The sequence below is a fragment of the Rhipicephalus sanguineus genome, chromosome 9 (genome assembly GCF_013339695.2).
Source record: "Rhipicephalus sanguineus isolate Rsan-2018 chromosome 9, BIME_Rsan_1.4, whole genome shotgun sequence".
Classification (NCBI taxonomy): domain Eukaryota; kingdom Metazoa; phylum Arthropoda; class Arachnida; order Ixodida; family Ixodidae; genus Rhipicephalus; species Rhipicephalus sanguineus.
The window spans coordinates 101,277,054-101,294,632 of record NC_051184.2 but is presented as its reverse complement, the minus strand read 5'-3'; the positions used below and the strand labels follow the sequence as shown (position 1 = coordinate 101,294,632).

The 17,579-nt window shown below is 46.4% G+C and overlaps 1 protein-coding gene across 1 annotated transcript; it reads left to right on the top strand.

The window, feature by feature from the left end:
- Nucleotides 1-7,574: 7,574 nt before the first annotated feature.
- Nucleotides 7,575-17,099, top strand: LOC119405767 (UDP-GalNAc:beta-1,3-N-acetylgalactosaminyltransferase 1-like). Its single transcript, XM_037672602.1, has 4 exons — nucleotides 7,575-7,601; nucleotides 10,127-10,150; nucleotides 14,671-14,682; nucleotides 16,965-17,099. The coding sequence occupies exons 1-4, from the start codon at nucleotides 7,575-7,577 to the stop codon at nucleotides 17,097-17,099; spliced, it is 198 nt and encodes a 65-aa protein (XP_037528530.1).
- Nucleotides 17,100-17,579: the final 480 nt, after the last annotated feature.

Genomic DNA, 17,579 nt, shown 5'->3' with positions numbered 1-17,579 from the left:
TGCAGCTGTGGTACAAACCCATTATTTTGCATTAAGACAAATGTGCCGTATTATATCGGTCAGTACGGGCAGACCATTCTTTAGTATCTTAACGTAGGAGGTACGTAAGAAGACCTTCTTTGAAGGAAATTGTTGTATTCTGGTCACGGAACAGTGTTCTCATTCAAACTAATTGACGGAGTGCTTTATCTTATCTGTGCTAACGAAAGCACTTCGTAAGAAGACTCCTTTCCAAAGAAATCGTTTGATTAGAATCACGGAAAAGTGCTCGGCACCTCTATACCTTCAGCTTTCCCCGTGAACAGGGGTCAAATTTTTTGCAGTGTATGCCGCCATGCAGGCGCCGGCCCTATGCGTTGGCTTGCGCCAGGGCTGGGCAGTATCGCGATACAAGAGTATCGCGATAGTATTTCAGAGATACTTTTCAGTATCTGTATTTCGGTATCGAGATACATTTCAAAAATATATTTGTATCTCAGTTGTGAAATACATTTACGATGTATCGCCTGTATCGCGATACAATGAACTACACGGGTATTTCGTTACATTGTTTTTGTTGTCGCAAATGAGTTGCGGCGTGTTTCCAATGTGGGAATGGTGTTTTTTTCTTTTTTGTGCCAAGACAAGCAAAGGCGCGCCGCCGGTCGCCGACAGATAGGGCGGCGATGGTTTCCCCTCAAGCACAGAATGGTCCATGTGGTAAAGCGCGCGACGCCGCAGACGGCAGAATCGCGGGGGCAGTGTTGTCGGCCTCTGCCGACGAAAGTCGCTGTCTCTCAAGGTCAGTGCAGCGCGCCTAATTTCTTTCGGGTGGCAAGCCATTCCTTCGCGAACCCCCGCGCGGATACCGCCTTGGAACAGGCTTTGTAATGTTTCGCGTGCGTTGAGTTCTCAAAGCGGCGGAAATTCCAAAAGCAGTTCCCGTAGTCGCGGCGGAAATGACTAGAAGATGGCTATCTTTGACGCGCTTTCAGCCACCTCTCCAATGTCAGGGTGCGTTCCTAATTGATTACATGCGTGAAACGGTCTTTTGTGGTAGCAGGCTCCCCCACCGCCGGAGCCGACTTCGCCTGTTGCGGCTTTCTGAAATGGGTGCTGGTAGCGTCGGTGGTGGTGACAGCTTCATTGAAGCCGACAGGGTCAGACGGCTGAGGATTCCGAAAATGGGGACAGACTTCGGATTCTGAACAGTCAGAACAACCCAAGTGAGGGCGGAAGTGTTTCGGTATCTAGATGACTCGAGAAGAGATATCGCCACGCTGCAGGGCAATACGGCTATGAAGGCGATATTAATTCACTATAACACGAATTTGTAATCGCCTTCAGCGGTAGACAGATTTTTTTCTTTCATGAGTCTTGTGCTGAGGCTGAACCGACGCAGTTAGAAAACAGCCTATTTGAGAAGCCTACACAGCAACCTTCTCAGCAAAGCAGATCTTCAAAATAAATGTGTGCTTTTTTCTCAATTCACTGGTGTTCATTAGTGATTCCAGTGATTTGCTAAAAGTGTGCTATGTCTAGCATAGCTTAGTTTGTTCGCCAAGTATGTCGATTTCGGTGTCCAATCCTTGTTACTGTTGCTGTGAAATAGTGTATTTTTATTGCAATTGATACTTGTAATTGTCATTATTACTAATTACGTACTTTGTCCACCCCCTCCCCTGCAATGTCTTAAGGCGCTGAGGGTACCGTAATAAATGAAGAAATGAACTGAACGTTTCGATGCGCTGTAATTTTAATCCCAACATTATGCTGCACTAATAAGTGTCTTTGCGTAGTATGAGCATCCTTGAAATAAAAAAAGTATTCCAGTATCTGTATCGCTGTAACTGTATTCCGGAATACTTTTTTCGTCTTATTGCAAAAGTATCTCCGAAATATCCCGTTACGTTAAACGCAAATGTATCTCAGTATCTGTATTTTAGGCTTCCAGTTCGTGTATTTCGATATCTGTATTCCGGAATACTCTTCTGAGTATCTCTGCCCAGCCCTGGCTTGCGCCCGCGAGCGCGCCTACGCTAAAGTATTCTTGATGTTCTACTATAAAACAAAAACGCGAGAACATAATGGGACATACTTGACCCTACCATGACCCTCCCTATTCATGTTCTCTATTTCGCAATAAAAGCATTAGGGGTAAACGCTTGCAGTAAGAACAATAACTGCATACTATTATAGCCCCCACAGGTTTTGGAATTTTAATACCATCGTATTAATAGTGCACAATATTAATGGTACAATAGTTACGTTATATATTTGGACATTGCTCATATTTTTCACCGCACTAACGTTATGCTAAATGCAGATTTTACCTAATGCAGGAATTTCGCATAAAGGCCGTTGTTTATGAATATGCTGCCCAGTGTTTATAGAGGCAGGATAATTTCTTGGTGCCTCGGGGTGATTTCCATGCAACTGCTTTATTACTTGATGAATAGAAATTAACAGCTGCATGAAGGACAATAAGTTTTTTTCACGGTCTCGAGGGAGAAAAACTTTTACCGATCATTTCGAAAAGTGGTCTCGTCAAGGATTTGACTCGAAATGTTTGAATGACTGCTGACGCCAGCCGACAATTACAACGAGTTAAGTAAATATTACTTTCTCCGGATGAAGTATCTAGTCTAGTCCATCGATGGCACTTTAGGAGGACTTCAGATAGTGGCGTGGAATCAATATTTAGCGCTGTAAAGATTGGCCGTGAAGGACGTAGTCATTTTTCCTGCGTCATTGCTAACTTTATGTAGTCATTCTCAGTTATGACTAGTCATTTTTAATTTTGTTGAGTTATTTTTATCATTTCCTGACGTTGCGTGGGCAATCTCAGTTTTTTTGTAGTTTTGTCACTGCCGTTCAGCTAGTCTTATTCATTCTGTATTTCCGAGGTCATTTTTCGTTATTCTCAATTTCGCGAACTCATCGGTCGTCGCTTTTAAGTCGGAGATTATCAGTCAGTCACTACAGTTGAGTCGTGATTTTTTATCCTAAACTTTACTTATTCATTCCTAATCATATTCACCTATACTTGTCATCCTAAGTCACAGTAATTATTGCATAGTCTGTTTATTCATAGTCAATGTTAATATTATATAATATACTACTAGTACTACACTAGAACTCGTACTACTACCATTATCCTCTTCTATACATTTTATGCATACGTGAGACCTCTAGGCCTCACAAAAACTATATATGGTTTGCACCTTCATGACCCTCCTAATGCTGTTGCAATAAAAATCACGTTTGCTATCCTGCGCCAATCCACCAGCCCGACTGTTAGCCAGCAACAAAACAAACATCTATATTGCTAGCGTTTTCGCAAGGAATCCACATTCAGATTACAAAGTTGAGGAGCCTATTGTATAGGAATTCCGTACACCAGCAGTCTTTACCGCTCCGGGCTACACCATCCGATGAAAAGAATAACGTAAGAGACGACAGAATCTCATAAGCGAAAAACAAAATAATGCCATATCCACGAAGTGAATGATGATTGAGAAGCTGGCTCGGAGATAATTGGGTAAACCGTGAATGCCCCGTGCAATTCCTCTACTGCCATATAAAGACGTCACACGTTGTTATAATAGCGATTGCGGTCAGGTTGTTGTCGAACCACAAGCGTTCCAGACCTTGCAGCTGTGGCCGAACGTTTGGTCGAGGAAATCGCGCTTGAAGCGCGCGTCGGCGCCGCCAACTTCAGGTAGCGACCCCTTTCGGCGCTTGGCCGCTGCATCCCGTGCCCGCACTTCTTCGAGGTTCTCTTGCCGCCGCTTCGGCGCTGATTTGGCTTCGCGGGCTTGTATCTTGGGGTCTGCCCGACGCTGATGTCTCTCTGCGGCCTCGAGAGCTCTCATCGCAGGGCTTTGGCGGCGAGGCCGCGCTGCTGCTGCCTTGCAAGCTCTCCGCTCCGCAAACTTGTCTGCTTCGTTCATGTTATTAATATCGAAGAGCACTGCCGGAGTGGAGCGAGTGCCGCTTGCCACAGTTGGCTATGCTATATGTGGTTTTGCCTGCGTTAATACCATCATCAAGGCGCTCGAAGAACAAGAGGAAGAAGGCTTGTCTTTCGCGCGAGCTGCGCCTGTAGCGGTCGCCTCTGGAACTAAGGTTACGCTTACGGCGCGGGACTTTGCCCCAGCTTAAGAACCTGGCGAGGCAGCTCCTAATAAGCAAGACGCAACAAGCTTCATGATATAAACATGAACTTGCTCGAACATAAGCATGAAGTTACAACAAGCTTGAAGTATACACAGTCGTTTAAGTACAATTAAATACAGAGTGCCCCACAGAGCACAGTGTGCTTGGTCGGTACGAGATCTACTTCTTTCTACGCGTGACGTTATTTTTTTCTTCCCGGGATGGTCAACAGGATAAAGCCATTTTCAAACCGGCTGGTGCACTGAAACCTGCAGCACCCAGGCATTAAAAATATCGACATAAAAGCAGACCTTTAACAATGAGAGCGGACACGCGCGCTGAAAGTCTCTTGATACGCGAAACGCCGCAATAGCTACACGGCCCGGTAATGGCGCCGGCGGAAAAAAAAATGAAAACACAGGCAAAGCATCAGTTCGCGCAGCTTTCCCGGGCGACGCCCCGAGGAGCTAATCATGGCTCCGAAAGACGCCAGGTGAAGGGGCAGAAGAGGAGGGCGCTCCAGGATGTCCGGTGCGGAGGCAAGGTTAAAGAAAGGCGGTACATTCCAAAAAAATCGAGGGACTTTAGATCCACGCAATCAAAACCGTTTATGGTCGAACCGCGAAGCTGCCGCCCCTATCGTCAGGCATTATATTTTAACGCAATAGCGTTAAAGAGCTCGTTTCGCAGAAATTATGGCGTCCGTGGTTTCGGCGTCCTTGGTTGTGAGAGAAAAACCAGTGCTCTTCGTTAACAAAAAATTCGAGGTAAATGCAAGTAAAGAATCTTCGGTTCGTGTGGGAGCGGGGATTCGAACCAGCGACTCCTCGCTCCGTAGCGCTATGCGTTTAGCTACGCGGCCACCACGCATACATCCTCCGGCATGCAAACGGCAAGCTATTTATATACACCATTTACCGTTGGCGGTACGCACGTCTCGGAGCTGCTTCAGCGTGGCATAGGCTTGACAGTCGTCCGCAAGATGGCGCAAAGGGCCCACGTGCGTGCTTAAACGGCATCACCCCGCCATGTTTCACCTCGCCGCATCCATGGATATAGGAGCAGGAGGACGTCAGCTATTTGGCGTTCCTTGCGGTACGGTTCAGGCGCTCACCGAGAGGCGAAGCGAGGCTAGCGATTGGGAAAACGATACGAACACGATCTGATTACGCTATCATGTTCTACTCTTGAAAGGGAAAGACAAACGCCCTCCAAGGTTTCCCCCAAGTATCGGCAAAGCTTTCGCCAAGTAATATATATACCTGGCGAAACGTTGGCACCGGCGAAACGACTGGCAGTGTCGTCTCGTCGCTAGAGCTCGGCGTCTCGCGAGCGCCACGGCCTCTCAACGAACATGACAACATCAGAGCAAGAATGACCTCGCAGATGCGCACATGATTCTATACGAGATAGGCGAGTGGTGCGAAATGACGACGTCACTAATTTTAACTACGTGTAACGTCATGCAGACGCCTTAGGGTGACGTCGTCACATCATGATAATTTTTTGCATCACTCGTATTGCCGCCGAATGGTCACCTTTTGCATTTGATCAGGCATGTAAGGCTTTCGCCTTAAAAGCGGCCTTATTGACAGGACATAGCCTCTGAGATTTTAAGGCGTGCTTCGCACTTTTCGAGCTAAGGTACCCTACATTAAGACTGATTGATTGCGAGAAGACGGCACCACATCAAATGGTCGCGATATAGATAATACCGCTTGCTTAGGCCGCGAGCGCTGGTTGCTTCACTACACCTTTTTATCAATAAAACATTCAGGAGCCCTTCCCCTATCGAGGAAAGGGGGGCAAGCAAATGCTTGCAGAAGGCGTGCATGACATCCTGCTTCTCTTTCTTTCTTTCTTTCTTTCTTTCTTTCTTTCTTTCTTTCTTTCTTTCTTTCTTTCTTTCCTTCCTTCTTTCCTTCTTTCTTTCTTTCCTTCCTTCTTTCTTTCTTTCCTTCTTTCTTTCTTTCTTTCTTTCGCATTGTTTGCTCCTAACGTAAGCGTTCAATTTTTTTATGTGTAGCAGCCGTCCCCGGAAAACTTTTCCAGCTGAATCGGCATGGCGTCTTTCATGTTCTTCCCAGCATTTGTCAGCCTCTAGAACGGCATAACGAAAGGACCATAACGCGATCATCCAAACGCGGGTTAGAATTTTTTTTTTCTGAAGTTGGAATTTTTCTGAAATGAGCAATTCCTGATTTCAACCTTAACGCTATCTAGCAGACTCCTTTTATTCCGCCAACACAAAATATTTCAGTGAAGCGCCCATAGCAAGTGTACTGCTTCCCAATTGTGTTTTTTTGTTCTTTTTTATCGTCGGTAGAAAGCATTTGTATGCTTCAGTTCAGTTCACATGGGGCAAGCATGGCCGCGTGGCCTAGTGACCGAGACAGTCGCTGTGTCGGGACAGGGAGACCCGGTTCAAAGCCCAGCCTCGGAAAGAACATTTATTTCGTTTAAGTCATTTTCCTTCGGTGCGCGCCAGCTGTGGGCGCGGAGAGTTTTTGGGTGAGCGCATCATTTGTTTTTTTTTGTGTGTGTGGCGGTGTGTATTTTGGAACACCCCCACCAATAGCTTCACAGTTCAGTCAATACAAGCTTCGCTTGAAAAGGCAATGACATTTGGTTTCCGATACAGCCAGAACCTAACAGCCTACCTTCTTCAGCAGCAACAGGAAGCTATAGATTGTCTTGCCTTATTGTCATCTACACTCAGTTTCACCTGGCAGAATACAGGCATGATTTAATTGTCAAGGTATAACGAGTGTGGTAGAAAAAAGAACAAGATAATAACAGTGATACTATAAATAGATGCGGCATCGGCCGTGTCAGTGCTGAAAGTATTCACTGCAAATAACTACTTTGCTCTGGCTAACAGGTTAGCTTACGGATGCACAAAATAGGGCATTCAAATCCTGCGTGTCAACAACGTCTTAACTATCGTCTTTCATAAATAAACATCAGACTTGTAATAAAGTCAACTTGCTTCCCGCACCTGACAGGTTGCCTTGAAATACCACCAATGTCAAGAATTGGGCCTAATATGCGCTCTCGTTATAGAAGTGTTTCGATGTTGCAGATCACATGTCTTTAATCACATGCAGACACTGCCTTTAAAACATTTGAAACTCAGTTTAAAACTACGCTTGAAATCGCACATACTAGTGATATGATAATATAGAGGTATTACTGCAGATTATATGAGTAACAGCAAGACATGCTTCAGGAATATCTTGTGCGATTTCGCTTGTTGAAACGAATGCGTATACCACATGTACTAATGCATTCTTAAAGTCAACGAATAAGTACTCGACATGTACTATTGCATTCTTAAAACCAGTTGCGGGTATGCACCACAGGATTTGGGCAAGCCCCACTACAGAGTGCAAGCATTCATGGGAACCATATCAATGCGTTGCTGGTGGGAAAGGGTAATGCGGGTGAAGATGAGCGATGTGAGAGTGAGTAGGAGAAAAAATGAGGGGAGAGGGTGACGCATAGCATAGCCTTGTATAGAATTGCATAGCGAGGGGGTGGGAAGGAGAAGTGAGGAGGAGGATGTGTGATGCGCGGGTGAGGAGGAGAGAAAAGAGCAAGCGAGAGGGCAAAGCATTGCATAGCCGTGCGTGCGTAGTATGATATAACAAGGAGGTGGGAAAGGGAAGTGAGGGTGAGGAGAACTGATTTGTGGTTTGGGACGAGGGAAAAAAGAAGGAGAACGCAATCAGCTACACTGTTTCTTCAGTCTTCGCAACACTAGTGCGTACGTGCCCCAACTGTTTTGTAGCGATTTCTTTAAAGTTCGAAACACTTGGACTTCTGAAAGCATGAATAACATGAATAACTTGTTATCCTGTTTGAGGGCTCATTTCGTTGTTTGTCACAACCCGACGACATTCTGGTAGTATGTAAGGGCTCTGTTGTGACTTCCTTTTCTTCGTCATTCGTCTACAGATGACCAAACATCATCATTATGGATGCTCCTAACGAGCTGACGCGTGCTCACGTGGCAGCGCTGGCTCGCCCTCTTCTTTTCTTTTTTTTTTGTAGTTCCATTAAAGCGGTTCATCTTGCAAGACGTGTTTTTGGCTCGATGTTAACCCCGCCGCAGTTGGAAGGCTTAGAGGTCCAACACATGGTGCCGAAAAGCCGGGACCTTTAGACACCGCTGACATCATCGACGCACGGAGCCGCGACAGCTAAGAAGACGCGGCGCCTGCGACCTCAGCGAGATTCCCCGACTGCGTGCGACAGAATGGAACGACAGCTTAGACGACGCAACAGCCTGCGGTCTCAACTCGATGTCCTGTTGGTCGAGGCGGAAGGCAACTTGCGAGAGAATCGAGAGGTCACGAAAGCTACTGTAAGTGTACTCCTCGATCGAATCAGCTCCTTTTACGGACAGATAGAGAAAGCTGATGAGGCGATTTTTGAAGAGACGCCAGACGACCTGTTAGACAGCGAGACGTTAGACGCTGGAAAATACCGTGACAAGGTTGTTACCCTGACAGGGAACCTACGCGTCAAACTGAATGAATGTCTGTCGCCTCCAACCCCACGCCCTACTAACGTCCACCCGTTACCTTCCGGCAAGAGCAAGCTTCCGCAGCTAGAACTCTTAAAATTTGACGGGAACCGCAGACAGTGGCCGCGATTTTGGACCCAGTTTACATCAGCAGTTCACGACAACAGCGAGCTGAGCACAGCTGACAAGTTCAACTACTTGAGCAATCTGGTGACCGGAGCAGCCGCCTCAGCTATATCGGGATTGCAAGCTACGGAAGAGTGCTATGCAGACGCCATTGAAATTTTAAAGAAGCGTTTTGGAGATGAACAGATCATCGTTCAAGATCATCTACAAGGTTTGCTGGACCTCAAACCGGTGTCATCATCAGCAGACGTCCATCAGCTGAGGAAACTGTACGACAAAGTACAGGTTCATATTCGCAGCCTCAAGGCGCTTGGCACGAACTCGACAACTTATTGCACCATGCTGCGAGAAATCCTGTTAAGAGTTCTCCCGACTGACATGGTACTTCGGTTTCACGAGGCGCGCAAGGCATCATCATCAGCTGCAGCTTCTTCGAATACAGAAGATAACGAGCTTGAAATGCTTTTGGAATTCTTCGACCTTCAACTGACTTGTCGGGAAGCTGTGGCCGAACAAGAGATACACAGAAGTCGTGGCACACCAGAGAAAGGAGGATTAAAGCCCAGCCATCCACGAGACGTTTCTACGACAGCTGCTCTACAAAGCTCAGCTAGTAGTCCGCAGAAGTGCCTGTTTTGCCGTTCCGAAAAGCATTCTGCTGAAGTTTGTGATAAAAAGGAGATCAGCCTCTCGCTCAAAAAGGAGATGCTTACCAAAGCCGGAAGATGCTTCCGTTGTCTAAAGCAGGGCCATTTGGCGAAAGATTGCGGAAGCCGGCTGAAATGTGGAAAGTGTGCGAGAAGGCACGCAACATCCGTTTGCGCATCGGAAGAGATCAGAAGCGACAAGGAGAAGGTGCTATCTGCATCGGTAAATGTAATCTCCAAGCAGCCAAGCTCAGTCGTAATGCTGCAGACTCTGACGGCCACCATATCAGGAACCAAAACATCTGGTCGCTACCGAGTCCTTTTCGATGGCGGAAGTCAGCGGAGCTTCATTACGGCGAAAGCTTCCCAAAGACTTGGCTGCGAAGTAATAGAAGAGGAGACGTTGACCGTAGGCGTGTTCGGTGGTGAAAACGCGCGGAAAACCATGCAGAGGGTGCGAGTATCGATTCTCCCTGCGAAAGAGGAAATTCCGATTTCAATCGATGCGCTGGTGGTGGACACAATATGCAGTGAATGCATTCCGGTACCAGAAGAAAACGTTTTGAGAGAAATGAACAAGATGCAATTGGATACGCAAGCTCTCTCTCTGCAAGGAGTTGAAGACAAACAGATTGCGGTCCTCATTGGTTCAGACTATTATTGGGATCTAGTAACTGGTACCGTGAAGCCTGTGCACGAAAAGCTGAAAGCTGTCGAGACAAGACTGGGATGGACTGTTCAAGGGCCGTTGTCTCCTACAACCAACGTAATACAGAGTGCCAGTGTCGTAGTCCTTCGAGCCACGGTGACAGAGCAAGACATCTCGAAACTTCTGACTCGGTTTTGGGATCTTGAAAGTATCGGGATCAAGGCCGAACACGAAGAAACGAAGGTCGCCGATTCAGTGCTGGAAAACTTCGAGAACAACATCAAGAAGAAAGACAATCGGTACGAAGTCGCGCTACCGTGGAAGGAAAGGGTCGACCTGGCAGAGAACTATGCAGTTGCAACCAAACGTCTGCATAGTTTGATGAAGAAACTTGACAAGGACAGCGAGTTCTTGAAAAGATACGATGAGACTATTAGACTGTACCTCGATGAAGGATGTGCTGAAAGAGTACCGGAAACAGAAGAGCATCCACTTGGACCCCTGTATTATATGCCACATCGAGCTGTAATACGAGAGGACCGATCTACTACGAAGGTACGCATCGTATTCGACGCATCCTCTCGCGAATCTGGTTCAAAGTCCTTGAATGATAACCTGGAAGCTGGCCCAAATCTAAATCCTGACGTAGTGACCCTACTGCTTCGTTTCCGACGCTACAAGGTAGCGATGAATGCCGATGTCGAGAAGGCGTTCCTACAGATTGGCCTGAGAGAACCAGACAGAGATGCGCTCCGCTTTTTGTGGTTCAAAACTTCCCCACAAGTGAACAGCCCAATGCCGGAAATAGAAGTTTGGAGAATTTGAAGTAGCTCCCTTCGGAGCTACTTCAAGTCCTTTCTTACTGACTGCTACTTTGAAACACCACTTCAGGTCCGTAGAAACCCTCTATCCTGTGACAGCTCGACGATTGCAAAGCTCTATATATATGGACGATCTTCTGATTGGAGCCGACACAGCTGAAGAAGCTATCCAGATGCACAAAGAAATAAATGAGATCTTCAGGCAAGCTTCCATGAACATTCGCAAGTGGGCCAGCAACGATCCTCTAGTATCTGCCGCCTTCGAACAAGGAATCACTTCCAATCACAAGGAGCCGTTCCTAAGAAATACATGTCAAATACAGATGTCAAAAGAAACAAGAGCAAGAAAATTACGTATGTATGCATTTTCTATTAAAGGAACACGCCACCTAATACTTACCTAGTGATGTTGCACCTCAGATATGCATGATATTTACTTTTTGGTCGACAACGTTCACAAGTATGAACAGCCGCACCAGTTCAAGACGGCTGGCCCTTGGGCAAGTGGTTCAACTTTGGCCGAGTGGCTGAATCGAGGGACGTGCGGACAAACAGAAAGACAGACCAAAATTTCTGCGTTTAAGTTCCCCAAGAAAGACTATCGTCTTTAAAAGAAAACGCTAGGACAGCGCGGAACATGCAGTGCAGTCACAGCGTAAGCTAAGAAGCAGCCTTCATAGAGCCCCTTGTAAACTCACTGAGGGTGACTAATGAATGCAGGTACAGTTGCGACGTACCCACTACGCTTCTGCAAGGCAATACGCACACCTTCGTAGCTGCACACATTACTGATGCTGTGACTGATGATGAACTTTAAACCGCCGACTCGTTATGCAGTTCACATTGTGTGACGTCTGGGATATTTTTGCTATTGTGCCATGCAGTATCACATACTAAACGTGATTCATCCCGCGACATGACGCCTTATAGTTTCTCTTTGCGAAGAAGCACAGCGCTCGACTCCTGCTCGAACCCTGGTTTTCCAGCGAAAGCTGTTATGAGATGACAACAGCAACCGCTTTTGGTGACGTAGTTGCCCGCCGTTGCCACCGGTGTCCGTAATAGCTATCCGGCACAATGAGTCGAGCGGGATTTCAACTCAGGCCCTCTGCGCGGCAGTCGAGTACTCTACCGCAGAGCCACGTCGTTGCTTGAAAGTCCTTCGCAAAAAGACCCTCTAGAGGCGCCACATCGGGAAAGTAACCAAATTAACACATGTGTGAGGCAACATTTAGGACTCTCAAGACTCTTCTATATTGTCCAGAGTATAAGCCCCACAACCTAAACACAGTTGGTGATGATGATGAGCATGTACATATGAGAACATGAAGGGCATAAACAATGCTCAGACATGTAATATAGCGTGGTAGAAGAGTAAAGTAACACTAGACGTTACACCGTGCACATTTCGTAGAAAGTGGGCGGTTTAAACTTTCCATCTATTAAAAGGGCCTAGCCATAATTAATCGGCATCAGCCACAACAGCAACAAAGGGCTCACAATGCCTTATAGACGTGTAGTGGGTAGCCCACACCTCCGCACAATGATGAATAATGGCATAGTGTATATTTCCGTACTTCACAAAAGTATGATGATTTATGGCGTAGTGCGTTCCTTGCAGCTGTACTTGCAGCAGTCGGTTCAAGAGAGTTTGCAAAGGGCTCTAGGAACAAGGTGTCGGGCTAGTTGGTATTCCATAGCTACGTGAACAGCGTGGCAGAGACACAAAGACAAGGAACCGACGAGCACTCGCGCTCTCCTCGCTAGTCCTCCTCGATTCCTTGTCTTTGTGCCTCTCCCGAGCTGTTCACGTAATTGTGGCTCTAGAAAGGCCGCGGCTCCAGCTTTCGATGTGCTTCCTACGTGTTCCGCTTAGGCCTGGCATTTCTTTCTCATCGTGGGCGATAGTTGCGACGGCTGCGACAGCTGCCATGGCATTACGCAATGCGAAAGAAAGAAAGAAAGAAGAAAAGAAAGAAAGGAAAGAAAGAAAGAGAGAAAAGAAAGAAAGAAAGAAGAAAAGAAAGAAAGAAAGAAGAAAAGAAATAAAAGAAAGAAATAAAGAAAGAGAGAAAGAGAGAAAGAAGAAAAGAAAGAAAGGGAGTACGTCAGGCACGCACACGCCAAGCTTCATTTGCCGCCATTCTTATAATACGGCAACGGCCCCTAAATGCTTGAGTTATTAACGCGATAGCGTTAAAGAGCTCGTATCGCAGAAATTCCGCCGTCGGCGTCGGCGCCGTTGGTTGTGAGCGAAAAATCATCATCTTGTCCGTGACCGAAAAATCGAAAAAGCTGCAAATAAAATAAATAATAAAAACGTTTGGTCCGAGTGAGAATCGAACCCCGGCCGTCTGCGTGGCAAGCAGATTTTCTACCACAAAGCCACTCCTCTGCTTGGAGCTTCATTGAAAGCACCTTTCACGCTTCCCAAAAATACGCGTCCTGTATACAGGCGTCACAGTACGAGATGTAGTATTGCAGTAATATCGCGTGGTACAAGCGTACATTGCCATCGGGCGTCACACATGTCAATATCATAACTACTTGGTGGTTTAAAGGCAGCAACTCATTATAAAACGCACATACATTATTCGCGCGTATTCCCTTAAGACCACGTAGTGGGAGCATTGCACCTTCGAAAAAGTTTCTCGCGCATGATTGCTCCTAGTTTAAAGGGACACTAAAGGCAAATAACAATTTATGTTAGAGTGAAAGCCCAATGTATGACAACTTCTAAAACGGCAATATTATCAACAGCGGTGCCCTACTTACCGAGAAATTAAGCTAAATGTATCACATAACGAGCGCCACGAGTGGGACATTTTCGAAGTGATCCCGATGACGTAGGGAAGTCGGCCTACAATAAATCACTAGTAATCAAACTAGCAGCAGTAAAAACAGAACATTCCGAGCATCAAAAGACGTAATAAAATGCTGTTTGTTCGTTTCCGCTTGATTCATGGAAAACAAAACCTCCGTGGCGTTGCCATCGGGAACGGCGCGCGTGGTTCAAAGGTTTCGTTTTCGCCGAGCTGTGCCTCGCCCGTCTCAGTGGTAGTTTCGGGATCGCGTACTGCCGTGCGTGTTTTGCGCGCTCGTGAAGGTCGCTCTGACAGAAAGTTCGACAAAATGCCGCATGCGTGTGATATTGCCGGATGCCCGAATGGTGCACAACGCCAGTGCTGCAGCAAGGAAACCGGTGTGTCTTTTCACTGGGTGCCGCGGAATGAACCCTTACGCTCGAAGTGGCTTAGTGTCATGCCATTGCGCCAGTGTGTTAAACAGTCAAAACCTCTGCGCGTGTGCTCGCTGCACTTTCGTACTGAGGATTACGAGACCAACCGCAACTTGGTGACGGCTTTGAATGTGCCCATCCGAGCAAGTCTTTGCCGCAGCGCCGTTGTTGCTACTGTGGGTCCCGCTACTTCCGCTCGGCTGCTACTAGTGTCGGCGGCCGTGCAGTAAAAGCGGGCAACGTTGGGCGTGGAAGCAGTGACGTATGAGAGTCGTATTTTCAGGCGGGAGATTTGAAGCGCGATAACGCGATGCGGACCACTAAAAACGTGATTTTATTTCAAAATAAGCACTTCCTTGGCACAAAAGCAGCGCTACGAGGTTTCTGGACCGCTATTTCAACAATCAACGTCGACTTAATATTTGCCTTTAGTGTCCCTCTAAAGCATGCTACCCATTACACAAGGCACACACCTTAGTGCGCGCATTCTGTTAAACACTCGTAGTGTTCGAAGTACGCACTAGGGGCAGGATATCGCTATCGCGTTCAACTCTTAAAGGCGAAGCTTAAGCGTCCCCCAATTTTTCTTTATTATTTATTTTTTTACTATTTAAGCGCGCATTCCTATGCAGCGTGCAGGGGTTTTTCCAAAGATAATTGGAACAGCAGTTTGCTTTTGTGGCAAGTTACACGCCGCATATCTCGAAGACCATGCCACCCCAATGTTTACTTCCAAGTGGTTACGAGGACTCGCATGCTCACCGACTACAATTGTTCAATTGCGATATACGCTGCAATATAAGTAATTAAATCTTTAATAAATAACCTAAGTAATTAGTCCATTATGTACTTCTATTATTGTGAGCGTAGAATGTACACCGCTAATAGTAAACTACCTCATGAACTGAATTGGTGTTACCACACGCGATATTTCAAAATGCTGCACTCTATAAAAACGCCCGGTAAAAATGAGTAATAGCTGGCAAAAAGGCGCTGCCTAATCACACCGTACAGAACACTGTGAAAGCCACCATCGTGTTCTGCTTCTAGTCTTTCTTCGCTGAGTGTTACAATTCGGCACTAACGACAGTTTAAAAAAAGAAAAAAAAGAGAAGCAGATCTATAGCTTTTAGCAAAGCTTCAATTTGGGCTAGTTCGTACAGCATAGTAATGGGGATGCGCTGAGCGAAATGGACAAACGAAAACGTAACAAGTGACAGGAAACGACGCTTGCGAAAAAATGCACCATCAAACATGTAAACAAATATTTAGAATGTGACGAGGGCATAGTCTATAAAATTCCGTTGCTGTGCGGAAAATGCTATATTGGGCAGACTGGGCGTTGCATAAACACAATATTAAGAGAACATAGGTACGCCACAGAAATGCTGCAGTCACCGGGGCACTTAGCTACTCATTGCGCAAGATGCGGGTGTGATCCCATTTTTAACCAAACGCAGACGTTGGCGCATTGCAGGTCTAAAAGAACACGCGAAATCATGGAGGCATTTTTCATGTTTAAATCACACAATCAGGTGAGCTCTGCAATAATTGCCCTTAGTGAGGCAGCACTTAACTTTATTGACAACCGCCAGATTAGTTAGGAATACACACGCGAAGCATGATAGCACCAAAATGACTTGCTTCCATGAACAACACGTTGTAACATAGTACTTGTTATCTTCAATGTTTTTGTGCATATCTTTGACGTGCTTTTGCGAAAATGAAGAGTTGAGAGTTTGCGCACCACTAGTCCTGGTCTCTTGTTACGTTTTCGTTTGTCCATTTCGCTCAGCACATCCACATTACTAGATTTATAGCTACTCTTTCGCGGTACACCATGCACTCATTACGAAATGTGATAAGTTTGCCAGCACTGGCGTCATAAATAAAACAAATCTTTTTTATCTATGCGTTCGGGCATCTTTAAGTATGTGGAGGTGAAAAGCGTCGTCAGAATGTTCAGGACACAACTGATGTTTTAATATTTTTTTTTTGCCGGAACACTGGATAATTCTGATAATGAGACATCATTGTACCTCTGGAGAAGGATAACACCTTAGCTTGTTGGGATAGTTAATTGGATTTAGCGTCCCAAAGTGACTCACGCTACTAGAGACGGCGTTGTGGAGGGGCTCTGGAAAATTTTGACCACCTGGGGTTGTGTAACGGGCACTAACATAGCACAGCACACGGGCGTGTAGCATTCCCCGTCCATCGAAATGCGACCGCCGTGGCATGAATAGAAGCCGCCCCTTTCGGTTTAGTGTTTTCAATGAGACGTGAAACAATACATCAATATCCGCCTAACTTAATCGCAGACCCTACTAGACTAGAACAGTCGTAGAACATGTTACAAGGGTAGATGGCTAGGCGTCAAGTTTCTGCGAGCGAAATACCGGAGAGCTGACGCTTCGTACGATACCTTAGCAAAATATCAACTTGCAGTGATCGACGTACGCTATAAAGGTTTCACTTGTGCAATTGGCAGTACGCTGATATGGTCACTAAAGGAGCTGAAATTATAACACGTAAGCATTTTATACTACTGCTGATATATGTTGTTCTGATCACGTGCACCTATATTTTAACCTAACAAATAACAATCCGCTCTTCATCGATGAAATGCGGAGTCACTAATAGGGCGGTCACGTTTGGGTATCTTACGCAAGGGGTGAAGTTCTGTGAACGAACTGCCAACCGAACTTCCGTACTCCTAGGCGTCGCTTCAAGAGTGGACAACTTCGAGAATCGATCGGCGATAGAGGATACCAGGGGAGGCACGGGCCTCAAGAGGAGCTTTGTTTTGGTCTTCCAGTTGGGAACTAAACCGCATCAGAAGCTAGAGAGCAAGGTCTTGGCAGAACACGACGTTTACGGCGATATCGTCCAGGGAGACTTTGTGGACAGCTACAGGAACCTAATCTACAAGACAGTGATGCCGATCCGCTGAGCTCGAGAGGTGTGCTCAGAGACTGATTTCGTGCTCAGGATCGACGACGACATGCTGCTCAATATGCGGGACCTAGCTGTCGTCGTGAACCGTATGGCGGGAATCAAGCGTTCAATCTGGGGTTTCCTGAATTGTCATCTCCTACCCATTCGCAACAATCATTCCAAGTGGTACGTGTCTAAAGAGGACTAAGCGCCAGATACATATCCGCACTTCCTCTCGGGCACAGGGTATCCGATTTCCGGGGACGCCATTTCCTCACTCGACGACAGCAGCCACGAGGAGTGCTTCTTCCATCTCGAAGACGCTTACCTTACCGGAATTGTTGCGGCGAGAACTCAAGTTAGTCGCAAAGGTTTGGATGACTTCTCCAATGAACACAAGCCGTACTGCATGCCATGCTCCACCCCCATAGTTGTGACGTCACACTAGTGGAGTCCAGAGCCATTAAGCAGCGGATGGAGTAACGCTGTCGAACGC

What these genes read in the sequence shown, in the direction of transcription:
- LOC119405767 (XM_037672602.1), top strand. Translation starts at nt 7,575, where the DNA reads ATGCGGGTGAAGATGAGCGATGTGAGA. An exon ending in TGAAGATGAGCGATGTGAGA is followed by an intron (nt 7,602 to 10,126) that starts GTGAGTAGGAGA and finishes GGTACCGTGAAG; the next exon opens with CCTGTGCACGAAAAGCTGAA.